Genomic DNA, 24,162 nt, shown 5'->3' with positions numbered 1-24,162 from the left:
TGTGTTTATTTTATCTCAATCTAAAAGGTAAAAACGAAAATCGGGGAGAAATAGAATAGGAATAGAGGGGGAAGGAAAGAAGCGTATACGATACAACGGGTGTATCTCGTATAAATCTTGCACCTTGTAATACAACACGTTGAGCTTTACAAGTATATTCACACGTAGTCTTTCAAGTATTTTTTTTTTTTTTTTTTTTCGATAAATTCTTTCTCTCTATTTGTCTCCCCCTTTTTCGGGTTATTAGTGCAAAGCGCTCTCTCTCTCTCTCTCTTTCTCTCTTCCTCTCTCTCTCTCTCTCTCTCTATTCTAGCTACACGCTATTCGATCGTAAATAATAAACTCAACGTTGATGCGTGATAATTCGTGTTATCGCAAACTTTGAAAAAAAAATGGAAACGGTTCAACGGAAATACCATTCGATCGCCTTCGAGAACGGAAATAAGCAAGGAAAAAGAAACGCGTTCAACGGAAAAAACAGCGAGAAAAGCCGCGAAAATTATTCCAACTATTTCTCGATCAAAAAGAAAAAAAAAAAAACAAACAAATCATTCGATCGTTTGTTGTTCTTTCAAGCGACGAAAAAGCTCACTACGAAGCACACTATTTATCCAGTTAATTTGTACATTTAAACAGTCTCTACGAGAGAACACGTATCGACCTACGTTTCTAGTGCCTAAAAATTAGCGAATCCCTTTTTCAGAATTCTTCTATAACGATATATCGTAAGTAAATTCAAATGGCATGTCCAGTCTTAAAACTGCTCTTTCACGAGCGCTTCTATATCGTCTTTTCTTTTTTTTTCTTTTTTTCTTTTTTTTTTCTCGGATGTGTGTTACAAAGTTCGGCAAACAGTAACTTCGAAATACAAATTGGCCTAAGGATCAATCGAAAACACAGAGGCAGAAATCGTAGATGCGGTACCCTCGTCAGATCTTATCTCGGGATTGGAAAATGTTCCTTTGAATTCTTTTAAAAATGGTCGATCGTACATCGCGTCGTAGCGATCGACAGCCGAGAGATTTCTGTGCACCGATCTACACTTGTCCATGGTCCACAAGTGAAATTCGGTACGTTAAAAGCTAGGGGAAAAAAAAAAAAAAAAAAAAAAAAAACAGGAAATCTACTTTTTTTTCCTTCAAAATGTCGTCGGCTATTGGTCGACGTATTATCATTGGTAGTGTTCATAACGAACGTTATTATCTCTTATCGAACCGTATTAAACCGCTGACATTATCGGCATACACGTATAATTAATAAATTATTACATTATCGTGTTGTTACTCATAGCTAGACGATTCGATATCACGAATTTCTAACGCTACGCAAAAAACAGTTTGTTTCTTTTTTTTTTTTTCGCATATTCTTCCACGTAAATAATTCGATCAACGATCGATCGGATATTGATAGAAGGGACATCGATCATGCGTCATCATAAAGTCATCGTGGCGCCATGCAACCTTTCGCTCATTGTCTGTTCGATAACGAAGAAAAAAAGAAGAAGAAGAAGAAGAAGAAGAAGAAGAAGGTTTCTCGAATAATTAAACGTTTCGTAAAATTCGTATCATCGACTCACACATCGTAAAAAAGATTTTGTGGCAGTACAACGATCGGTCACGAAAAATATATATATATATTTTTTTCTTCTTTTTTTTTTTTTTTTTTCCACCAGGCAATGAGCAAACGTTGCCCTACGCTCGACAAAACGAAAAAAAAGGAAATCGAATTCTACTTTCGGATGGCACATGCCACGTTAAAATAAGGCACCACGTCCGACGCTGGATTCACGCGATCGTTCGATATTTTCAGAGTGCAACAAAAATCGATGATCTCGCGACATACATACATACATGTTTTTTTTTTCTTTTTTTTCCTTTTTTTTTTTTTAATCCTCCTCTCAACTCGCTCGAAGAAGCCACTACAAAAGTTATTGCTATGCTCGCATAGCACTAAACGACGATAAATCGCGTAGCGCACCTCCTCCAAGATATTGACTTTGCTTATTTGATATTCGTTTTTGAGACAGCAGTGGTGTCGTAATTCATTACGACACTACTCGTGAGAGAAATAGAAAAACATGACATTTTTTTTTTTTTTTTTGCTTTTTCTCTTTGTAGCCGCTTTTTCTTTTTGATCCCCGCAATGAACGCATTCTCTCTCTCTCTCTTTCTCTCTCTAGATGGCGTAACTTAAAGCTAAACTATGTTTTCGTAGCGAAGCCACAGGTCAAACTGTCTCTTCCGTCACGCTCCTCGGTATCTGCAACACGCTGATGCTGAAACGAAACAACAAGATCGAAATGATGATGCCCCCGCGTGCTAGCTAACGCGCTCGATTCGAAGCGGCACTTTTTCAACAAAGCGTGATGAGCTCGTGATGAGTACGCGTGTGTGTGATGTATGCGTGTGTGGAAGATGATCGCATGATGGAGGAATGAACGTTTCGAAAAAAAATGTTGCGGTTGACCGATGCACAGAATTTATTCTTCTCTACCCGAATAATTAATTTCGAGTTATTTAACTTAACTTATTTATATTTATCTCCCCCGAGACATTTCGAATTGGAGCGCAAGATACAACGACGATTCCTTCTCTCTCTCTCTCGTCGTGCAATTCGAGAACAATTCGTCGATACGAGAGTGAGTTGGATGGATCCTCTCTCCACGACAGATCGATAATTCGAACGCAACGCGATACAGCAAGGTATTATCCGGTCGATAAGCATAGCCCCATCGCGCTGATGATTCGAAGAGGTCGATAATATTGCGAAAAGGATTGTTGTTGCGCTTCCCAACAGAAAGAATTTCTTTCCCTTTTTTCTTATTCTCGGACGATGAACTCGTGTTATGCGTGAAATGGTTGGCGTGAAATGGTTGGAGAAAGAAACGTTTCTACGTACCGTGAGGAACGGCCTGGTATATATATATCGAATCGTTTCGCGAATAAATAATCTTTTCTTTTCACAGGAAATAGAAAAGCGACGAATAAAAGAGAGAAACGGAAGAGAAATGGTATCGCGATCGTTGCGAATCTTACAAAGTGATAGCCTAGCCCTACCAACAAGCTTGTTTACTTGGCGACGCCGGCTATCCTCGTGTCGTCTTGCATCTCGACGACGATGGTGTCGGGATCAGGTACCCTGTTTGCGGAAATGCATCCGTTCGCGATCGTTGTGGGCAAAACGGTTTCCGACTGAAACGGAAATCACATCAACGACATTACACCAATGTTTCACCATTATTCCCCAAGCGCGGGGAATAACAAGCGCTTTTAATTCCATCGCTTCGGTTTTCGTCTATCGATCGAATCGATTCATACTTGATAGGCTGCCGCGTCCAGCGCCATCAATTCCTTTTTCGACAACTGCTCGACCACGGCTGCGGCGTAGCAATCGCCCAACATGTTGTTCGTGGTACGGATGCGATCCCTGAACCGGCAAGGCAAGGGAAGGAAGAGACGAGAGAAGAAACGAAAAGAGAAAAAAGAGAAACAAACGGATGAGCGATCGAGTTTTGCTCGGTGGAAAGTGATTTAGAACTTACGTTACTTACACGAACCAATCGATGGTGAAGAGAAGGGAGACGTTGTAGACGGGTGCGTTGATGGCGCTCAACACGACCAGGAGGAGGACCAGTGCCGCGCTTGGGACCGACGCCGACGACACCGACGCAGCGGTCGAGGTTAAGCTTGAACGAGAAAAGAGGAGAGAAGAAACTCTTACACTCATATACACAGATAAATGGAGAAAATTTTTTTTTTACTCACATAACAGTTATGATTTCACCGAATCCCAAGGCGATCCCGTGCATCTGGGCGATGAATATGCTCGCCACGGCCACGAACAACGCCGTCCCGTCCATGTTAATATTGCAACCGATCGGCAGAACGAATCTGGTCACTCTAGGATCGACTCGAAGTTTGTCCGTCATCAGGCGGAAAGTAACGGGAAGTGCGGCAGCCCTGTACAAAACTACATTAGGGAGGATCGAGGAAAACGAGGCCGAGTCGAGTGATTAGTAGAAAAGATTATTTCTGCGTGCTGCGTAGCCGGTGTCCATGGAGGAAGGGGTCATTCTGGCATAGTAATAGTAATAATAGTAGTATAACAACGATAATTACGTGGTATTATTAATACGATTCGAAAGGAAATTTTCGTATTCTCCCGTACGTAGCCCGATACGAGCGTACGTGCGTGGATCGAGACGTGGAAATGAGATGGATGAAGCGAGCGAATCGAACGGAATCGGATGGAGGAAGTTACTCGATATACGATATCGCGCCTATATCGATAACGTCGATTGATAGAGCTGTCGGTGGCGTGGGCGACACAATTCGCATGTTTTTCTCTTTCTTTCTTTCTTTTTTCTTTTTTGTTTCTATTCTCTAGAGAGACTAAACGACCAGAATGACCGATTACTGAACTGAAAAATGAATGAAGGGTTAATCTCGGTGTCGATGATGGAAAAAGATGGCCTCTCTCTCGCGTCCATCGCATCTCTCTCGGAGGGAGGGAGGGAAAAGCTTTTTTTTTTAAAAATCCTGCAACAGACAATCGCATGTACCTTCATGTTGCGGCCATCGATTACTTACCAAGGCCACCCTCGGTCTCTGAACCACCTGCAAAAGGCCGCGTGCAGCGCGCGTTCTAATACATCATCATGATATTCATACAGTCTCTGTTCAGATACGCTAAGAGCTGTATCTCTCAGTCACAGTGTACGCACAGTTGTGTACGCTCTCTTCTGGAAAAAGTTAATCCACATAGAAAATAAGTTGAATTAGATATTGCAGGGGGCGTTTAATCTTGATCTTGGCCGCGCCGCGATGATGGGACGGAAAAGGTTTTGCGAAACAAGGTTTGCGTTGCAAAAAAAATCGTCGTTTACGCGAAAAATGGTACGCGAATCCCTTCTCTGTCCCACGATGCATCGGACGGAACGGGAACGAGAAGGAAGAGGGAAGAAGAGGAAGAAGAGGAAGAGGAGGAAGAAAAAGGAGGGAAGGGATCTTTTGATTTTTCTTCGGGATTCGATATCTCGGGAATAAACGCTTCTCGGATGGATAAACTGAAAAAATGATCGTTGCTTCGCGTGATCCGCGGCAATGAACGAAAATATATTATGATCGTGTGGTTCGGGTTCAGTTCTGGCCAGTTCTGGACGGCGCCGGCAAACCTGGAAGAGCGGGCTCGACACGAGCAATCAATATTTTTTTCAGCTTTCCTCTCTTGTTCGTGGAAATTATTATTTTTCCATCTCGACGTAATAATGAATAAATCAGATAATTTACGTGCTACGATTTTGACGATTTCGTCCTCCTCGCTGCCCATCTCCTGCCGCCCCGAGGACAGCAAGGGCAGGAAGATTCGGATCGGAAGATTTTTCGAATCTTCCACGCCAATCACCATCAGTCCAGGTGACACGGAGTCAGCTGATTTCCGGTTATCGTTAATCACGCGCGGATCTTTATTTTTTTTCTCCAACTTTATCTCTATCTTTCTCATTTCGTCCCGAGCGTCATCGAAATTTCGGCGAAATTTCGGGGGAGGAGGTGGAGATTAAACGAAAGAATATTTCGAAGAGCCGAAAGTTCGTGATCCGGAATGGAAACCGGGAGTATCCGCATCCTAAGTGCCACCCGGAACTGCATACCTCTCTCTCTCCCTTTCTCTCTCTCTCTCTATCTTTCTTTCTTTCTTTCTTTCTCTCTCTCTTATTGGTCATCACGAACGAGTCCCCTCCCCGCGAGCAACGCAGAAACATCAAAGAAACGTGTGTGAAAAAAGAAGAAAAAAGGTTTCGAAGAGGAGAGGGTTTCGAACGAAAGACGGGAGAGACGGGGGATATATATATATAATATCGTTCTCAACGTTCGACAACGGGTTGCGTTGACGTTGTGAAACGTTGCCCGGCAAGGATGAATCTAGGGAATTAGCGCGCGCGCGCGTGTGTGTGTGTGTGTGGGGATCAAGGCCTCCTCCCGGCTAGCTGAAACATATTGTCTCTATCAATCGATTCAGACCATGCGTCCACCTCGAGTTTCTCTCGAGTCTTGATCGCCTTTTTTTTCTTTTCTTTCCTTTCCTTTTCTTTTTTTCATTCATTTTCTTCGAGCTGGCGTTTTGCACCGACCGTGTAAAAAAGAAGAAAAAAAAAAAAACAAGAGACGAAAGACACGATAAGCACACAATAACCGAGAAAAAGATAAGAGATTTATAAATCTCGAATCGATCAACCCAAGAGGTTGGAGAAAAGAGTTGGAGAAAAATAAATGACGATGACGACCGAGGCCATGTGAGGTAGGCGATATGGGTAACTCTGAAGGTCGGGCTGAGTTCGAAGATCGACGACTCACGTTGATGCCATGGCGAAGGCGGTGAGTGTACCCTGGGCGAGGCCGGCGTAGAATTTAAAGGGGTTCTTTCTCACGAAGGCCAAATAGATCAGCTGCATGATCACCAGCTGATAGAAAAACACACCGATCACGATCGTGACGATGAACCAGGCGAGCTGCGACATCACCAACGCCAAGTCGGCGACGCCCAATATTTTCCCAGCTATCACGGAGGTGATGCCCACAGGTGTCATCCTGCGCCCGTTTCGATCAAATTAATAATCCGTCGCGTGTATTCCCCTTTCCAACCCGCCCAATATTGCAATATCTCATCTTTTTTTCTTTTTCTTTTCCCCTCCACTCACCACATTACCGTAGACACCATTCTCATGATGACTTCGAACACAGCTTTGAAGAAGTCGATCACGATTTGGCCTTTCTCCCCGAGGGTGCCCAAGAACGTGCCGAACACCAGGCAGAAGAAAACTATGCCCAGCGTGTTAGTCCCGCTTCTGTACTGCGTCACTCTCATCAGTTCCTCGTCGCCGATTACGGGATCCGAGGATATCGAAACCGAGGTGAGGTTCTGGAAGGGCGGCGTTTTTGGAACGTATACCGTGTGGGCCTGAGGAGGAGAAAGAAAATATTTATTTATTTATTTATTTATTTATTTAATTCACCTAAGAAGGGAAGGGAAATTTGTCTCGAAACGTACCTGCTGAAAAGCTGCTTGGAATATATTATCCGGAAACATATTTCTGTAACACATATATATATATTTTTTTTATAATAAGTATTCGATCGATAGATGGTCGTTTTATCGACGATACGGCGTATATAATTCCATTAGCGGATGGCATGCACAGCGAGCAAGCGTGGCTTAAACGGACTGGCAAATAAAGCGCTCGTATATACCCGATCGATATATTTTATTTTTGTCGTCCTAGCGGATAGACGGATATAGATATATATATATATATTCCTGCCAGAAGTTCACCGATCGTGAAATTGCGACGACCTTAATTCACTTCGATTCATCGATAGCCGTGGATACGTAATAATTTATAACGTGGCGTGTAAACGATGCGAAACGAGGGGGAAAACCAAAACGCTGTTGCCGCGTTATCGAACCACCATTAACGACCTGTTTCCCACAGTATTGTCGCCCAGAGTATATTTGATTTTGTTATCCTTCCTTCCCGGACGGATAGAGATCGATGAAAAATAATCGAAGATACGTTTCGTATTCCTTGCCCGTCGTGGAACAGAGTGGAACGAGTCGAGCGTTGCTCGTCCCACGACGAGCAAAGGATTCTACTTTTATCGTAGGAAAATTCCGGGGGAACGGCTCGTGTGTCCCCTTAACGTGTCGACGCAAAAGCACGGAAATAACGAGTTGATCGATTATCGAGAGAGAGAGCGCGATTCTCGCTCGAGAAGGGAAGGGGAAAAAGTGGGCGGGAGAAGGAAATATAATACCACCTTCCCAAATCGAGAAGGCTGTCCAAGATGTTCACGGCTCTTCCATTGTGCGAGGTCGCGATCGATTTCCTAATTCCAGGATTACCCGGATGAATGAGCAGAACCAGGACAACACCGAGGACAGCGTTCAACAAGGAGGAGAGTATAAAGTACACCAATGTTCGGACGGCGATCATCCCGTTCATCCTCGCGTTCAAACTCGCCGAGCCTGAAAATTATCCGTCAAAAACTTGATTCCATTCCATTCGATCCATCCTCGTTTTCTTTTTCTTTTTTTTTTTTTTCAATCCCCAATTTATTCATCCCCTCTCCCCTCCCGTACAACGCTATATAAAGTTACGTATAATTACCCGATATAAGGCTGGCAATCACCAGTGGTAAGATCATTAACTTTAACAACCTCATGAAGAGCTCTCCGGGATAACTGATTAACATAACTGCGTCATCGCCGAGGCCCAAGGGTCGTAAACCGAACCCTGAAAAAAATAACGAGATTACCGCACACTACTACTACTACTACTACTAATACTAATACTATGACAGTTGGTTCTAGAAGGCTTAAGGCTATTCAAGGTGAACGTGATGAAGTAACGTAACGGGGGATCGAAAACGGGTTCACCTTCTGAAATTCTTATCCGAGGAGGGAGAAAGAAAAAGGAGAAATTATATCCGTATGTACGGCGCGAACAACGAGGCTAAATGGATAAGAGATACGCACGAGTGGTGTAAATCTAGAGGCGGGCGATAAAATTGTTGGACGATAAAAACTTTTGATAAAAGAGAATAACTTTAAATTGTCGTCCGTAAGACGACACGAATTATAAAAGAAAAGGTAGGGAATTATCGATACCCGCGCGAATAGACAAATAGGATTTTAAAAAATGAAACATTCGAACGTACGTGACGTAATTGCGTCGTATGGGATAGAAAATTGCCTCGTGGCGATTAAAAGTCCAGGGAAAAAGAAAGGATTGAAACGCGTTTCGGATTCGTGCCAAGTTCTCAAAAAAAAAAAAAAAAAAAAAAGAAAGAGTTACAACTGGGAAAAAGAAGGGAGGGGGAGAAAAAAGGAAGGAAAGGAAATATTATCTTACGTAGGAAAGAGCTTATTCTTTCGGCTTCGGAAAGACACGTTAGTTAATTAGATGAGACTTTGGAAGGAAACCTCTCGCCAATAATTGGTACTTTCTAACAGGATAATATAGCCACGTTTTATGTAACGTACGTTAATTTCAAAAGGGGGATCGTCCATTCCGTCGATGATACTCTCCAAGCTTATTAAATCCGTTATACATGTTCTCCTTCCCGATTGTCAATTCCGTTTTTCACCACGATCAATCCTTCGTCTCTCGAGGAAGGAAACGTCATCGAACAAGTTTGTCGTATCGATCGAACGATTACGAAGCCCCGATCGTTAAATAACGCGATCACTTATTAACGTATTTTCCGTGACATTTGGACACGTGACGTTTCCGCGATGAAAGAAGGAAAACAAGTTCCATCCACGATTACGCGATCGATGGACGATGGAAAAAGTTGGATCAAACCTCGACCTTGGCACCCTTTTCCATAATGGACGAAAGCGTAGGGGATGCTTTTGGCATGGTACTATCGTTATCCAGAATATATATAACGTTTACAACGTATATACGTTCTACTCAACCCATTCTTCGTCCTATCTCTCTCTCTCTTTCTCTCTCTCTACACACACACATATATACATATATATCTCGAGTATCGAATTCACGGATGAAAAGTCCCTGAACCTGGGGCGCACTTTGTCGAACGAAAAGTTGATCGAAAGTTTTCTCTCCGTAGCGACACGTAACCGATCGACATTTACCTGACATATCGCGATGTATTAATAAACGGGGTCAACGGATGAAAAAAGAAAAGAAAAAAGTAATTAAAGACGAGGAAGGAAGGAAGGAAGGAAAGGAACGAAAAGATGGACGGACCAGAGGACTCACTTACCGAGTACGACGCCGAAGAGGACACCGGAAAGGGTAACTATGAGAAGAAGATTCTCCCGCATGAATTTTCTGGTGTCGGCGGTCACCTTACGGGGACCCTGAGAGGCCGACACGTCCTGGCCATCCATCTTGGCGAACAAGTACTCGGAGAACCGAGCCGAGGACTTCTCCTCCATTTCACCAGGCCGCCAGTAAGCGGCGTAGATGGTGGTGGTGGTGGTGGAGCCGGTCGCGCACGAGGAGGCCGATCCTCTGGGCGATCGCCCCGCCGATTCTGCCAAGTTCCCTTCTCGCGATCTCTCGCGGTTAACGGCGGGGCCCCGGCAACACCACAACGACCACGGGTTGCCGTTTTGGGGGTGTTTCGGAAAATCCGTGCGGAACGAGCAATCACCACGCGCTCCCACCGGACGTTCCAATAGGCTGCCGCCCTTCCGAGAGCCCTTCGGCGCGGAGATCCTACCGATATCCGGATCCGATTCGACGTTGTTCCGAGTCAACGTTGCCACCGATCGATGATCGCGTTGCTTCCTTCTCGATACCCTCCTCGCGTTACTCTATCTGTCTCCCTTCACTTTCGAACACTTCCAGCAATTTCTTCCACCGGATTCGCTCGTTCCTCTTCTCTCGTTACTTACTTTTCCTCGTCAATCGTTAACCCGAGCCCCGAACGTCTGGAAGAAAGGAGCGATCGATGTTGCCGCTTCGGAGGTCACCGGTCTCTTCGAGTTGATTCAGCCCGAACGTTCGCGTTGTTGCACAGGGTCAGTTACCTTTCCGAGCGGTAGCACCTTGCACCTTGAGCCGATATATAGCCGCCTGCCTGGCGTGATGATGCACCGGATATTCTCGCGTGACGTCGTTTTTCCTTCGTAAAACAAAGGAGGAGAGAATCGATCGAGAGTGGCGAGAGTCGAGGGAAAGGAAACGATCGAGCGGATGAAAAATGAATCCGGACGAATTTCGACGAGTTTCGGATCTCGATGCTTCTGTCGCGAAGGATGAGCCCCAACTGGCCGGTTACTAGCGGATATATACGTATTGATTTGCCGGGACTCCCTCTTTCTCCCGGCGACCCCTAGCCCGCTCCTCTCGATTCAACACGCTTGCGCGACAACGCAACACCGGTGGCTAAGTCGGTCGTCGGAAACGGACGGATTGTGTATAGTGACACCGATCGTATTCTCTATACGTGGCGAGAAACGCGAGTCGAAGGGGGACGATACAAAGGAATCGGGATGGGAAAAGGGATAGAGGGAGGGGAGGAGGGGTCTTTGATACCCCAAACGAGCCAAGACTCGTACGTATGACGCTTCGATGCTCGGGGAGGGGAGGGAATACTTTGTAAGCGAGAGCAGTACAAGATCTTTCTTCCATTCTTCTAATTATTTTCTACCAAACGCGACCTCGAAAATTAAAGTGTTTCGTACGAGTATTTCTCCTTTCCTTCCCTTCTCTCTATTCCCTCTGGTAAAATTTTTCCAATCGATCGATCGATTTTTAAACGGGGATTGTTTACCCGTTGCGCGGCTCCAGCATTGTACTCGGTAAATGTCCGACCGAGGACAAACTGAATCTACTTGTGCCCGACCGCAGTAGCTTTTACTACTGAGGATGGAGCAAGTAATTGTTGCCAATAACAAGAGATGGAAGCACCGCGCTTTGTTGTTCGTCGTCGGCCGAATTCAATCTGTATCGACCACTTCGATAATTGAACGTTACATTTTTAATAGCGGTGATAAAGGGGTGAAGGAGAGGAACGTGATTCTTTCGCGATCGAAACGTCGATCGTGCGAAGAAAATATGAAACGAAAATTCGTTCAATCGAATACAAGATGTGTAGAATCCTGACTCGGCTATCAAAATTCTACTAAAAATATCCGATCGACAAGGAAAAAATCATTACGAAATCCACGCTTCCTCTCACGGCGGAAAATTCGCAATGGAACGAATAGCGTTTATAATTCTCGATTCGTCCTTTACGTTTCGTTGCCGATCCAAGAAGCTCATTAGGGAGGGAGGATTCAATTTGAGCCGATGAGAGATATCAAGAGATACGAGCAAGTCAATTCTCGGAATTTAATTTTCACGTCATGCTCGAATGCTCGCATACGTGTGCCGGGTTAAAGTTGGGCGAAAGTCGAAACACCGTCTTAACGAACCTGTAACAGATACTACAACAACTCTTCCAGCGATATATATGTGTGTATGTACCCTTGATTAGAAGCAATGGATCTCGTCGATGCTTTGCGATCCAATTTCTTTCTCAGGAAAAAAGATAAGTCGATAAGTCAGGGATTAACGTAACGAGTCGTAAACGGAATTTAACGTGTAATATATATATATATATATATACACGTAATATGTAAATTTAATTTGACGCGTCGAACGCGCGGTCAGATTTAATAATCGATCGGCGCGATGACGCTGTAGTTTCATATTTGCATCACATTGTCGTGGCCATAATGCGAGTCCCTATTGTTTACTCGGGAACTAGCAAATCGGTTTAACGAGCGCAAACAGGGGGTAGTTAGGAGAACAAAAGCGATCAAGGCGCGAATACTCCAGCACCGCCACCGTCGTTAATCTTTCTTTCGCGCGTGGGGAAGAAAAAAACGGGGAATCGCCGTTGCGTGGTCCGATTGTCGGCGGAGGACAACGTATCCGGGTCGGAGGGGCGGTGTTGGAGGGAGAAACTGGGCCTGCTAAGTAGATTTAAGAATCGCGCCGGTGTCGTGGAGAAGTCCCTTCAAGCTTGAATAGAAGAAGAACTTCTGGTACTGTGGTGAAGACAAGGGCCATTATGTAAGGCACGTAAAGCGACGTCAGCCAAAGCTCGAGTGTCCGTTCTTTCTTGCATCTAGATTTCATTCTCTTTCTTCCTTTTTTTTTTACGATGTAGCCATACATACGACTGCTACTTCCATCCAGTCACGCCCTTCGTTCTTCACCTATTTTTTCTTCTTCTTTTTCTTCTTCTTTTCCTTCCTTTTCCTCCGATCAAAACTTGTCAACGTAGAGTACGATTTATCGCCGTTCCGTAATGTTCCGTGAAGAAAATCGTAATTAAATTTGTCAAGCTTAATTGTTCCCAAGTTGGTAGAAAATACCGATGTTTCCTCGACCCTCCTCTACGTTCAATTGCCGTCGAACCTTTCCAAATTATATTAATTTTTCCTCCGAGTTTCCTTTAGTCGGGTAAAGTGTAATCCAATGCTACCAACTTGCAAATTGTTCTATTCTCCCCTTCCTTTTTCTCTTTTATACCTCTTTATACAACCTGCCAATCTTTCTCACCGGGAAAAGATCGATCGATTTTCTTTTCTTTCTAATATTCGATTCGAAATCTTGAAAAAGTTACGCGCCCATCTTCGATTGAAGAACGAAACGTGGCTCCAACCTCGATCCGTGAATTTATTTAATTTCTTCTTTCAATTTAATTACTTTCACTCTCCCGTGGGAGGCGAGATAAAATTTGAAACTGTCGTCGTATAAAGCTAGTTGAAACGACGCGGATTAACTCGCAAATGGGTTAAAAACTAGAACGGTTTGTAAATTCGCGTCGAAAGGGAAGCAGGTATCGACTGGTTGTACGCCGAGAGTGGATAAATTTCGGGTGTTCGTTATCGGGATTATCCTTGGGATTTCGGGTCGGAGAGATGGTATTGTTGGTAGGTGCGTGCAACGCGTGCATTCATCGCCATCCACCCGCGTGCTCTAATTCACTTTGTACGATAAGCGATAAATTTCCTCCCTCCTCCCTCTTTCTTCCGACGAACAAAGAACGTGTTCAACAAGTACAACGTTCGTGCACGTTTAAAGATTCGTTTTCGATTCTCTTCTATCAGATCTCGTCGTTTATTATCGCAACACCAGTTTTTTCCCAAAATAAAAGTCGAATAAAGCACGGTCGGTCGAAAAGCGTGTCAGTGGAGCTTTTTACACGGAATACACGGCGCAATTTCAAGTTTCGCGCTATGGGAATTGCCTACTTGTTCCCATCTAATCCTTAATTACATTAGTCGTTTCGTAAAAGTTTGTACGAATTAATAATAGGGGGAGGAGAGGAGGCCGAGGATTCGTTGTAAAATGAAAGAAGGCGAGACTTTGGAGTGATATTATCAAGGGTAGTTCTACCCTCTGGGGAGGATGGATTCCAGTTTCCGTTTCCGAAACAAAAGTGGATGGAAAATGGATGACGAGTCGATCGAAAAATCTGGAACGAAACGATCGATCCAATTAACAGCTCGAGCTTGGATTATTTCCTCTTCCTTCGAGAAAATTCGAGGCGAAAAGATATAATTTCAGAGAAACATCGTCGCGCGTAATAATTGTACGTATTCCTCCGAAAATGATCGAATTAAAAAATTTTGAAAATTCGGTTCGACTAAGGTGATCTAACGCGATATTGAAACGCAAAGAAGCGAATTCAAGAGAAATTGGAGAAAATCGGATCGTATTGTACCTCGATAAAAGATTTCATTTTCTTTTTGATTTCATCCCGGATGTGGATACTCGAAATCCGAATTGTATCCAGTGGCGTCGAAACGTTCGTTTAAAAAAACTCATTTAACAATGTCGATGTATCGTTAAACTCGATTAAAAGTTACCTTCAAAATTACCGAATTCGCGAGATATATCTTAATTTAAAGCGATATTAGAATTAAAACCGGATCGATCCTCGATCTCGAAAATCCAATCTTCGAGAGATCCAACAAGCTTATTTCAGCGCGCGATCTTCGCAAATGAGTCCAGCGAGAATTGCCTCGGCGGATAAACGAGATTTACGCTACGGAAAGAGAGTTAAATGAGCGCGGAGCATTCGATCGTCGCCGAGGATTTATTTTTATCGGGGCAAGGGATGAATATTTCGTTTCCATCTACCCTTCGACTATAATTTTTTTCTCATTTCAAATTTCCCTCGTTTCCAGCCAATTCTCTATATATACATCGTCTTATTTCTCTCCTTTTTCTTTCTATCTTATCGAAATATTTCTTTACGCGATACAAAGAGAAATAATCTATTTTCCTATCTCTCCACTCTAACGAGACGAGAAGATGGGGAGGGAAAATTTCTCTCGCGTTTGCGACTACGCGACCAGAATAATAGATACCTGTTCTCGGTCACGTATCCGAAACACGGATACGAAAACGAGATAAGAAGAATTTCTCGAAATATACAACAACCTGTTTTTTCTTCCATAATTTTCTCCAGCCGATACTGCATCCACGAATTCTTCTTCGTTGTTTTCTAAGAAAATGAACGATTCTACGATCTTCGTTCGTCGATCGTTCATCGGTCGATAATTCGATAATCCGATGACACAAGCGCGGGGACAAAGAGAATCGGATTGTAGCAAATTGGTAACGGACGCCGAGGGTACAAAGGTTACTCTCTATCCGTCTATTCTCCAACAGGAGAGGATCCAAAGGAATCGCAATCGGCGCGAATAAAACGGTGTTCGATCGAGCGCAACGCCTTCGAGGTCTAAGAGGGATTTCGTTGTAACGGGATAACTAAAGGATCGAGTCGCATTATCCTCGTTACTCGAAAAATCTTTCTTTCGTTTCAACGAATCGTTTCAATCTCTGTAACAATGATGCGTGCATAGAGCAACCCGAATTCAGAGTACTCACGAATTTTGGATTCACTCGGCGGTGTAAACTAAGGATCGAGTGATATTAAATGGAATCTGAAATGGAAATTTGCTCGCCGTTTCAGTGGTACGTAAATTTGGAATTAAATTTAAAATTGGAGGTGTAATTATTTTTTGGTCGATAACGTTGTTAGAAAATATTCTGCAAACTTCGTGTCGAAACCATTCTCGTGTACAAATTTGCGTATATTTCCGCGAGAGCATGGATAATTTACCTCGGCGGTGCAATCGATGCTCCCTCGTTGCGTATATAAATACGTAACACGCTGATATACAACAATTAATGAAAACGCGAAATACTTAGAAAAAAGAATTCTTCTCTTTCGAGATTTCGACGAGATCGATAAACGTGATAAATCATCGATCGATTTATAAAGAATATTTTGAATAGAATGGACGAAGAAAAAAAAGAGGAGAGAGAAAGGATGAAAAAGTTCAATTTGCGAAGAAGCGATTTCGATCCCCCTTCTAACTCTTATAGCTATCTTATTTTTAACGAGTTTCCCGTAAAACATTTAAAGGTACGTTAAAGGTACGATCGTTAAAGGGCGGGGGTTGAAACAAAAGGGGTTGATCGAAACGGGTAAATTCGAAAATGGAATGGACGGATAAATAGCGGTTCGACGAACGAACGAAACGGTAGGTTTTGCTTGAAGGGAAAATGCAAGAGAAACGGAGAGTCTGCGCGTTAACGGGGGGAGGCCTGTCGCGAGAACTCCTAGAGGAGACAAGCCACGTAGAATTCCACGGAGCCAACAGTGCGCGAACCGCCACCACGCGACGCGGTTGCTCCGTCGCGATATCCCTTTCCGTGTATATATATATATATATATATATCTCTTCACAGTTCTTTCAGATATATATGTACATCTTTCTCAGGCCACTTTATACGTTTACTTTCGCGCCTTGTCCCACCAATTAAATTTCGATAAATTTCGAGAAGCACCGCGAACGATCGGCAAAAGAACTCGCCGACAACCTGATCCTTCGTTTCTCCCCTCGTTTCTTTATTTGGAAATAAGCGACTCGAGTCATAATCATCGTTTCTCGATTAAAATCATGAGGTATCGCACGCGTTTTTTCGCGTGATTCGTACAAGGTGAAAAATTAAAAAAGACGTAATCGAGTTAAAGATAAGATAGGAAAGAAGGAGGGAAATTTCAAAGGATCGATACGAGGATCGATTAACACTCTGGACGATTAAGACTCTCGATGGGTAGAAGAGAGAGGAATATCGGTGTTTGTACAAAAAAGACTGTGGGACGATTATTAGTTTTATCAATTATCGTGGTTCAATGGTGACACGTTTATCGGGGGGAGATTTATTTGATTGAAGAATTGGAGGGAGATATTCGGAGATATTCGGAGGAAATTATTCGGAGGCGTCCTGCGATTTTGTCGAAGAGAAATGCGACGTTTCGAGAGATATTACATTTTATGGTAATTCGTGCGTCTTTATCTCGTATTCCGAAATATAAAGGAAATATCGTGAGAGGAAAGCCAACTTTCTAACTTTCAACGACGATTTTTTTATTACGAGAACCTTCGGCCAGTACCATTTTCTTTTGTTAAGTTTCTGTAAAAAATAATAATAATAATAATAATAAAAATGAGAAAAAGCTGGTTCGATATTCGGTTCGCGAAAGTCCATTCAGAAGCATTTTCTTGTTTATCACCTTAAGAAAATATTCCCGAGTTTACAATCTATTTCTTTCTCAAAAACTTTCGCAAAAGGTATATATTTATCGAAGTTTGAAAGATTCCCCGGTATTTTACGATATTCTTGATACTTTCGATTAACCTTTCATTCCATTTTTCAAAATCCATCGTACTTTTTCTCTCTCTTTTTTTTTTAATCGCATTCCAACAACCAGTTAAAAACTGATCGCGAAAGCTCGATAAAAAAAAAAAACAAACGTAGCGAAACTCGAGGAAACGAAGCTTTTAAGACCGACTTTTCTTCTTCCTTTCGTGCCTTGCCGTTAATTCTAATAAATTCAATCGATTAGACCGGGTTGGACACAGCAAAACGTCCTCCTCGATAAATGTAACAAAATTTTCAAGAAAATTCTGTGTCCATCATCTGTCACGTTTACGGAGAATAAGGATTTAATCCTCTCGACTCAACGTCCCGTCCTCGAAAACTTTCTTTAATTCGTCCTCCGAGTTTCGCGAGTATTTAAACGAAGAGATTCGTCGCCCCCTTCGAGAAGTTAAAAGCCTTTAAAAGAGTTCAAATTTTCATTACAACGAATCGTTTGTAATTGGCAAAAATCTTACCTCGTAGTGACAGATTATAGATTATACTCATATGGAGAAAAGTCGTATTTGAAATATTACGGAATTTGAGATTCTCGTTCGCCGTTTTACAAAAAAGGAAAAGACATGATACAGCTTTGGAGGTAAAAATCGAACGAACTTTTACAATTTCATCCGTGTTACTTACGTTATTACTTACTCTCCCCCTCGCGTTTCTTTCCTTCCTCCCTTTTTCCACTCATATTTTCTTATTATCGAGAAAACGTGGCGTCCCTCGATTACGATTCGTACGCTCCGATTTTAGACAGAGAAATCATCGTACGTGGACTCTCGTTTCGAGGAAAGTAATTTTTCGCGGCAATCGAATTACGCCTTCGGATATTTTTTCATTTTTCAACGTAAACTTTACTCTTTTCTCCGTCCTCGTTTCTCGGACATCGCATTTTAACCGATACGACGAAATTGTTTCACAAATTCTCAATAAAAAGACATTATTTCCTTCGGGAGGAATCCATGCCTGTTCTTTCTCTAAATGCGTAAACGCAAACGAAATTGTTACCAAAGTGTATCGAATACAAACGAAATAAAAATAGTAGAAAAGAATTCGAAAGTAGCGATCCTTCCTTCGAGGGATCGGAATATTTTCCAGACGAGTTTTTCCTTTTAGAAATTTATTTCGCCCACAAATCTCGAAAGAAAATGAGCTTGGCAACTCTCGGATCTTTCGTGTTGTTTCGTATTCATTTTCCTTTTTATCATTTCGATTCTCGCCGAGAGGATTAACGAGAGAGAAGTTTGTTCGTTAACGCCAATCTCGAAGCGATCACGACAGAGAGGTATAGCTTTGGATAAACAGTTGGACAGCGTCGATACATTTATTTCTCTGCGATCATTTATCCCTTGTCCTTCCCTTTCCTTCGCGCGTCAGATTGGAAACAGAAGGGGGAGGCGAAATTTACGAGGGGGTGTGTCTTACATCAAAGCTTCCAAAGATCGAGCGAGGGCCTATCGAAAGTGTTACTCCGCTCTGCTTTGTTCCCTGCTCGCGATTCGTGGAAATAAAAGGACAGGAAACTGCTGAAAGTGTCGATTCGTATTCCGTATCGACGAGGATGTCGATATCCGGCTTAAACGCGGTTTACCGAGATCGACAGCTCGACCGACCAAGTCGAGGTACATTCGTTCGTCCGTAAGAAACTTAATTAAAAGAATTTAATTAACAGATGTACGAGGAAACTATCTTCTTACCAAATGTTAAATCGAAACGGTGTTTTTATATATATGTGTATAAAAATGCACGATAAGTTATAGTTGAGATGGACAATTCCTATCTTCTTATGAAAGGTTAAATCGAAACAGTGTTTATATATATAAAAATTGGAAAATTCAATCGGCACTTTCATGCAGAATAAGTTACACTTGAGATCGACCAAGTCGCGATTCGTTCATCCTTGAAATTTGTAAGATGCGAAATTTTAATTAAAAGAATTAAAGAATTGACAGGTGTACAGGGAAACTGTTCTATTTCTATCTTCTTATGAAACGGTGTTCTTAAATATATATATATCATATATAAAAATTGGAAAATTCGATCGGCACTTTCATGCACAACAAGTTACAGTTGACCAAGATCGACAGTTGGACCAAGTCGCGATACATTCTTGCAAGATGTAAGACGCGAAATTTAATTTGAAGAATTGACAGAGAAACTATTCTATTCCTATCTTCTTATGAAACATTAAATCAAAACGGTGTTTTTATATATAGATATATATAATTTATATATGTGAATAAAAATGAACAATAAGTTATAGTTGAGATCGACAATTGGACCAAATCGCAATACATTTTTGCGAGATTTTAATTTTTTAAAAGAATTTAAAAAATTAACAGGGAAACTGTTTTTCTATTCTTATCTTCTTATGAAATACTGAATAGAAACTGTATTTTTATTAAAAATTCGATCGGCTCATGCACATGTATTGTGCATGAAACAGTTGAGATTGATAATTATATCAAGTCGCGATACTTTCGTTCATCCGTAAGAAAAAAATTTAATTAACAGATGTACGAGGAAATTATCCTATCTTCTTACGAAATGTTAAATCGAAACGATATTTTTTTATATATATATCATATGCATAAAAATTGGAAATTCGATCGGCACTTTCATGCACAATAAATTACAGTTAAGATCGACCAAGTCGCGATTTGTTCATCCTTGTGAAATTTGTAAGATAAATTTTAATTAAAAGAATTTGAAGATAGGTGTACAGATTGAAACTGTTCTATTCCTATCTTCTTATGAAACGTTAAATCGAAATATATCATATATAAAAATTGGAAAATTCGATCGGCACTTTCATCCACAACAAGTTGGACCAAGTCACGATACATTCTTGCAAGATGTAAGACGCGAAATTTAATTTGAAGAATTGACAAATGTACAGAGAAACTGTTCTATTCCTATCTTCTTATGAAATCGAAATTTAAATATATATATTATATGCATAAAAATTGGAAATTCGATCGCACAACTTTCATGCACAACAAGTTACAATTGAGATCGACAATTATACCAAATCACACGACAATTATACATTTATTCATTCTTGTGAGATGTAAATTTAATTGACAGGTGTACAGGAAAATTGTCCTACTTCAATATTCTTATGAAACGTTAAATCGAAACTATATTTAAATATATATATATATATTATACGCATAAAAATTGGAAATTCGATTGCACAACTTTCATGCACAACGAGTTACAGTTGACTAAGATCGACAGTTGGACCAAGTCTCGATACATTCCTGAGATGTAAGACGCGAAATTTAATTTGAAGAATTGACAGGTGTCCTATTCCAATATTCTTACGAAACGTTAAACCGAATCGTACGTAATATATATATATATCGTATATATATTATATGCATAGAAATTCGAAATTCGATCGGCACTTTCATGCATAATAAGTTACAGTTGAAATTGCGGAGACCCGTATCGGTTGCAGTTTGCAATTTGAAAAGCCGCCACTTTCGAGTGCGTTAATAACGGGCGTTAGCAGTTTGAAAGTCAATCACGTTAAAGCTCGGGAGGGAGGTTGATTCGCGAGGCTTACGTAACGCGAAGGAAGACGAATAAATCCCATTGTTTGATCGCTGTCATCGTTTACGCTTACTTAATTCATTGGAGGAAGGTCGGCAGCTTCTTTAACGTATAATAAAAGGGTACTAGAGCTCATTAACATAACTCGTGCAATTGCTCGTACACGTGTCCCCGTTTTTTGCGACGTTGTAGACTGATCGGATTTTCCCTTTTCCACGATTCGAGAATAGTGACTTGATTATTATTATTATTATTATGGACATTATTTCACGACAGGTTCTCGTTCGGGAGGATAGATGGAATTTGTTAATCGCAACAACATTGGATATCGATATCGCGTTTCGTTGTCATTTTTCAAGCTTTTTATTCTCTTTTCGTATCTGCCACAAGATCCATCCTTTCACTCGAAACTATTGCTAAACGTATGTTATTTATCATACACGTGTTTTATTAATTCGTAAGGAAACTCATTTGATTTTTAATTACATCGAGAAAGTTTTCTCTTTCGCGTATCCTTATTCTATTTTATTTAATTTACAATAATTCTTGAAAATATAACATTTTGTATTCCCATATTATTCCAAAGAAACAAAATGCGATATTATGTCCGTTCCATCGCGTGTATAAATCGTGATATCGAAGTTGGTGACTCTGAAAAATGTAAAAAATATCCATTTCCAGCGAAATAATAACAGGTGGATTTTCAGATGAGCCGGCGAGACGCATCGAGTCGTCGAACCAGCGACGTCGACGGCGACTGATTATGACGCGCGTCCGCACGCGTCGCGATTTCTCTCGCCTCGTCCTCCTCCTCCTCCTCCTGCTCGGCCTCCTGTCCGCCCGTGGCGTGTTGCCGTGCGACGAGAACCGTCAAGCCAAGCATCGCGATGTCTCCGCGATGTCCCCTCATCATCGCCTCCGCGACATCGGGGAGAGGAAATATTTCCACGAGGGGCGAGAATGGACGAATGGGTTCGAGAACGAGATCTCCGGATGGTCGAGGAGAGGAGGAACGAGGGCGAGAAGGAGGTTGGACGAAACGCGAGTCGTGGCCACGTTCGCGCCCGAGACGGCCACCGATTTTCGCGCTCGCCACGAGAGGCGAAAGTTTCGCAGGAAGGATAACGATGGGACGATTTTGAACGAGAAACGTTCAGGCGAAGCGTTCAGGGCGAAGAGGAATTTTGGCAGGAGGCAGAAAACGGCGACGGTCAACTCTGCTTCCAACTGCGAGGGTTACGAGGAGGGGTTATTGTCGGGAAACGAGGGAAAGGACTCGTGGCGGGGGGCCGCGAGGAGGAACAGATCCGGTGACGGGGTGACGGATAATCCCGAGGCGAGGGGAAAGGACGGGAGTAATCCGGTCGATTGGGCGGAAGTGAACGGGAGTCTGTCGTCGAGCGAGGAACCGTTCACGGGATTCGAGGGCTCGCAGAAATTCCCTATAAAAGTCACGTACAAGCCGCCCGTGGCAGCCCAAGTGGAAAAGTTCGACAGAAGGCACTTCGGCCCGCCTAAAGTGGACGTCGGCGAGACCACGCTCGCTCCCACGTACCCATCCACCGTTTCCCCCGATCTTCCGAAGAGCCCAGGCAGGGACGTCCTTCATCGGCATCGCAAAGTGGACGAGAATACGGAGGAGGAGCGGAGACAGGAGGAGGGCGAGAGAGGGGGCGACGACGAAACGGACGACAGCTGGTTGCCCGGTGCGTCTTCCGGTCGGCGAGCCTCCAACATACCCACAGCTGGAAAATCTTCCCCGGCAGACGAGAAACGCGTCTCTTCTTCCACCTTCCCCTCTCCTTTTCCATCCACCGGAATCGACGCCAGGGATATCGAGCGAGAAAGTAACGGGACGGAGGTGAAATCGTCCGAAAAGATAAACGTAACCATCCTGGGTCTGTTCGAGATGACGCGAGGCTCCGAGCCTAGGCCGGAAGGGACCAGCGAGCTGCAAGCGGCGAGATTGGCCGTCGAACGCGTCAACGAAATGAACGTTCTATCCAAGTTTCGGCTGCGCCTCATTCACAACGATACCAAGGTAGGTACGGACCGATTACTCTCGTAGTAGATTTCGATGGAGAGTCAAACCGTTTCTATGTCAATTAGGAAAGATTTGGGACACGAACAATACGAGAATTACTCGTAATCAACTGATTATCGGAGAAATGATTTAATTATCCCGACGATTGACACGTATATAATTTTTCGTGTATAAATGTATACACGTTCCACGCTGTTGAATATCAAAGCTCTCCTCAAAGGTTTTATCAATTTTGTTTTCCTCGCGACAGAATTTTAAACAAACAAATTTATCCAAGTTGGATACGGATGAAAATTTTACTTGTAGAAATTAACGTGGTATTAATTTGCGAATTACGCCGGTTTTTAAAATTTTACTTCCAGCTTGTTTTTCGCCCTCGCTTCGCGGAGCGAATTCTCGATCGCAGCGACGATGTATGAAATTCGAGTTACGCACGCCATCTCTTTTTTTTTTTTTCGTTCCGTTACGTTATTTTTCGTTTCGTTAATATTTACACCGAGCCAAGTTTCTAATAGGCAGAGCGATCTCTGTTAATCCGATAATCGCTTTAATTGGAACAATGCGCGCTCGAATCTTGCTACATACTTGCTAAACTTAACTTTCGTGGTGGAAAAAGCGCGTTGAAAATTATTATCTCCTGCGATAATTTTCATTTATCCTTATTATTAACATTATTTCGACGTGAATTTTCAACCGAAAGGAGCGAAATAGAGCAATTGATTCGCTCTGGAAGAGAAGCGTGAATCGTTATAAAGAGGGCACAAGGGGATAGGAGGAAGTAGCGCGATGAAGAATCGATTCAACAAGTGAAAGTAACCGTCCTTTTTTTTTTTTTACACGCGAATTAATCTTTTCCAACTTTTATATTCGAATCGAATCATATCTTCGTTTCATTTCTTTTTCTAGAATAATTCAATATTAAGAGTTTCGAAACAGAGATTCGTAAAAGGGTTTTTACGAAAAACTTGGATAAATCAATTTGACGGAGAGATGGAAATAAAACATCGATCATTTTGTAGTTTCGATGTTCGTGGTTGATCCTCTCCTCTCCTCGGCAAACTCTCGTTACACGAACTCGGCAGCGTCATGTGGCTTTTATGTCTCTTTGCTGAATTCACCGTCGCTCTCCCTGTATGCGTATGAATATGAACACCCAGATGAAAATAGGATTTGGAACAAGGGACGAAACAACTCGTCGTTCCATGACTCGAAATAATTTGAATGATTTTTTCATTCGTGTCTATCCTTTCTAATTTATCCCTCGAAGAAAGAAAACTTCTCCGTCGATTTTCCCCAGATATTTCCC

General features: G+C 42.4%; 2 protein-coding genes, 1 long non-coding RNA gene and 1 other non-coding gene across 11 annotated transcripts in view; 1 reads left to right on the top strand and 3 right to left on the bottom strand.

The window, feature by feature from the left end:
• Positions 1–201: 201 nt before the first annotated feature.
• Positions 202–10,343, bottom strand: LOC408769 (excitatory amino acid transporter). 6 transcript variants are annotated; one of them, XR_411484.3, is made up of 11 exons: positions 9,789–10,111; positions 8,165–8,290; positions 7,815–8,022; positions 7,048–7,090; positions 6,698–6,957; positions 6,354–6,587; positions 3,765–3,959; positions 3,551–3,685; positions 3,318–3,376; positions 3,057–3,191; positions 202–2,275 (listed from the first exon to the last, which is right to left on the bottom strand). XR_411484.3 is itself a non-coding variant. In XM_016911734.2 (11 exons), exons 1-11 carry the CDS (start codon positions 9,961–9,963, stop codon positions 2,227–2,229), a joined length of 1,653 nt encoding a protein of 550 aa, XP_016767223.1. In that variant the 5' UTR covers positions 9,964–10,343; the 3' UTR covers positions 202–2,226. The 6 variants fall into 6 exon arrangements, 4 of the variants coding, with proteins under 4 accessions (XP_016767223.1, XP_006569327.1, XP_006569328.1 ...); XR_411485.3 differs by having other exon boundaries at positions 3,073–3,191; XM_016911734.2 differs by having other exon boundaries at positions 3,073–3,191; positions 3,318–3,426; positions 9,789–10,343.
• Mir9874 (microRNA 9874) lies at positions 7,565–7,658 on the bottom strand. The gene has a single exon (NR_127355.1). It is a non-coding gene; the product is annotated as a microRNA 9874 (primary transcript).
• Positions 10,344–10,351: 8 nt separating the features above from the next.
• On the bottom strand, positions 10,352–10,966 carry LOC113218721. The gene is made up of 2 exons (XR_003304525.1): positions 10,561–10,966; positions 10,352–10,461 (listed from the first exon to the last, which is right to left on the bottom strand). It is a non-coding gene; the product is annotated as an uncharacterized LOC113218721 (long non-coding RNA).
• Positions 10,967–16,182: 5,216 nt separating this feature from the next.
• Positions 16,183–24,162, top strand: part of LOC410979 (gamma-aminobutyric acid type B receptor subunit 2) — a 29,187-nt gene continuing 21,207 nt past the window's right edge. For all 3 annotated transcript variants that reach the window (XM_016911732.2, XM_016911731.2, XM_026440142.1), the window contains exons 1-2: positions 16,183–16,884; positions 21,520–22,853. In XM_016911732.2, the coding sequence (XP_016767221.2) occupies positions 21,576–22,853 (1,278 nt within the window). In that variant the 5' untranslated portion in view covers positions 16,183–16,884; positions 21,520–21,575. The remainder of the gene's footprint in view (positions 16,885–21,519; positions 22,854–24,162) is intronic.

Source organism: Apis mellifera, linkage group LG4 (assembly GCF_003254395.2).
Source record: "Apis mellifera strain DH4 linkage group LG4, Amel_HAv3.1, whole genome shotgun sequence".
Taxonomy (NCBI): Eukaryota; Metazoa; Arthropoda; class Insecta; order Hymenoptera; family Apidae; genus Apis; species Apis mellifera.
Note: the sequence above shows the minus strand (reverse complement) of the source record. Positions and strands in the feature narration are given on the sequence as shown.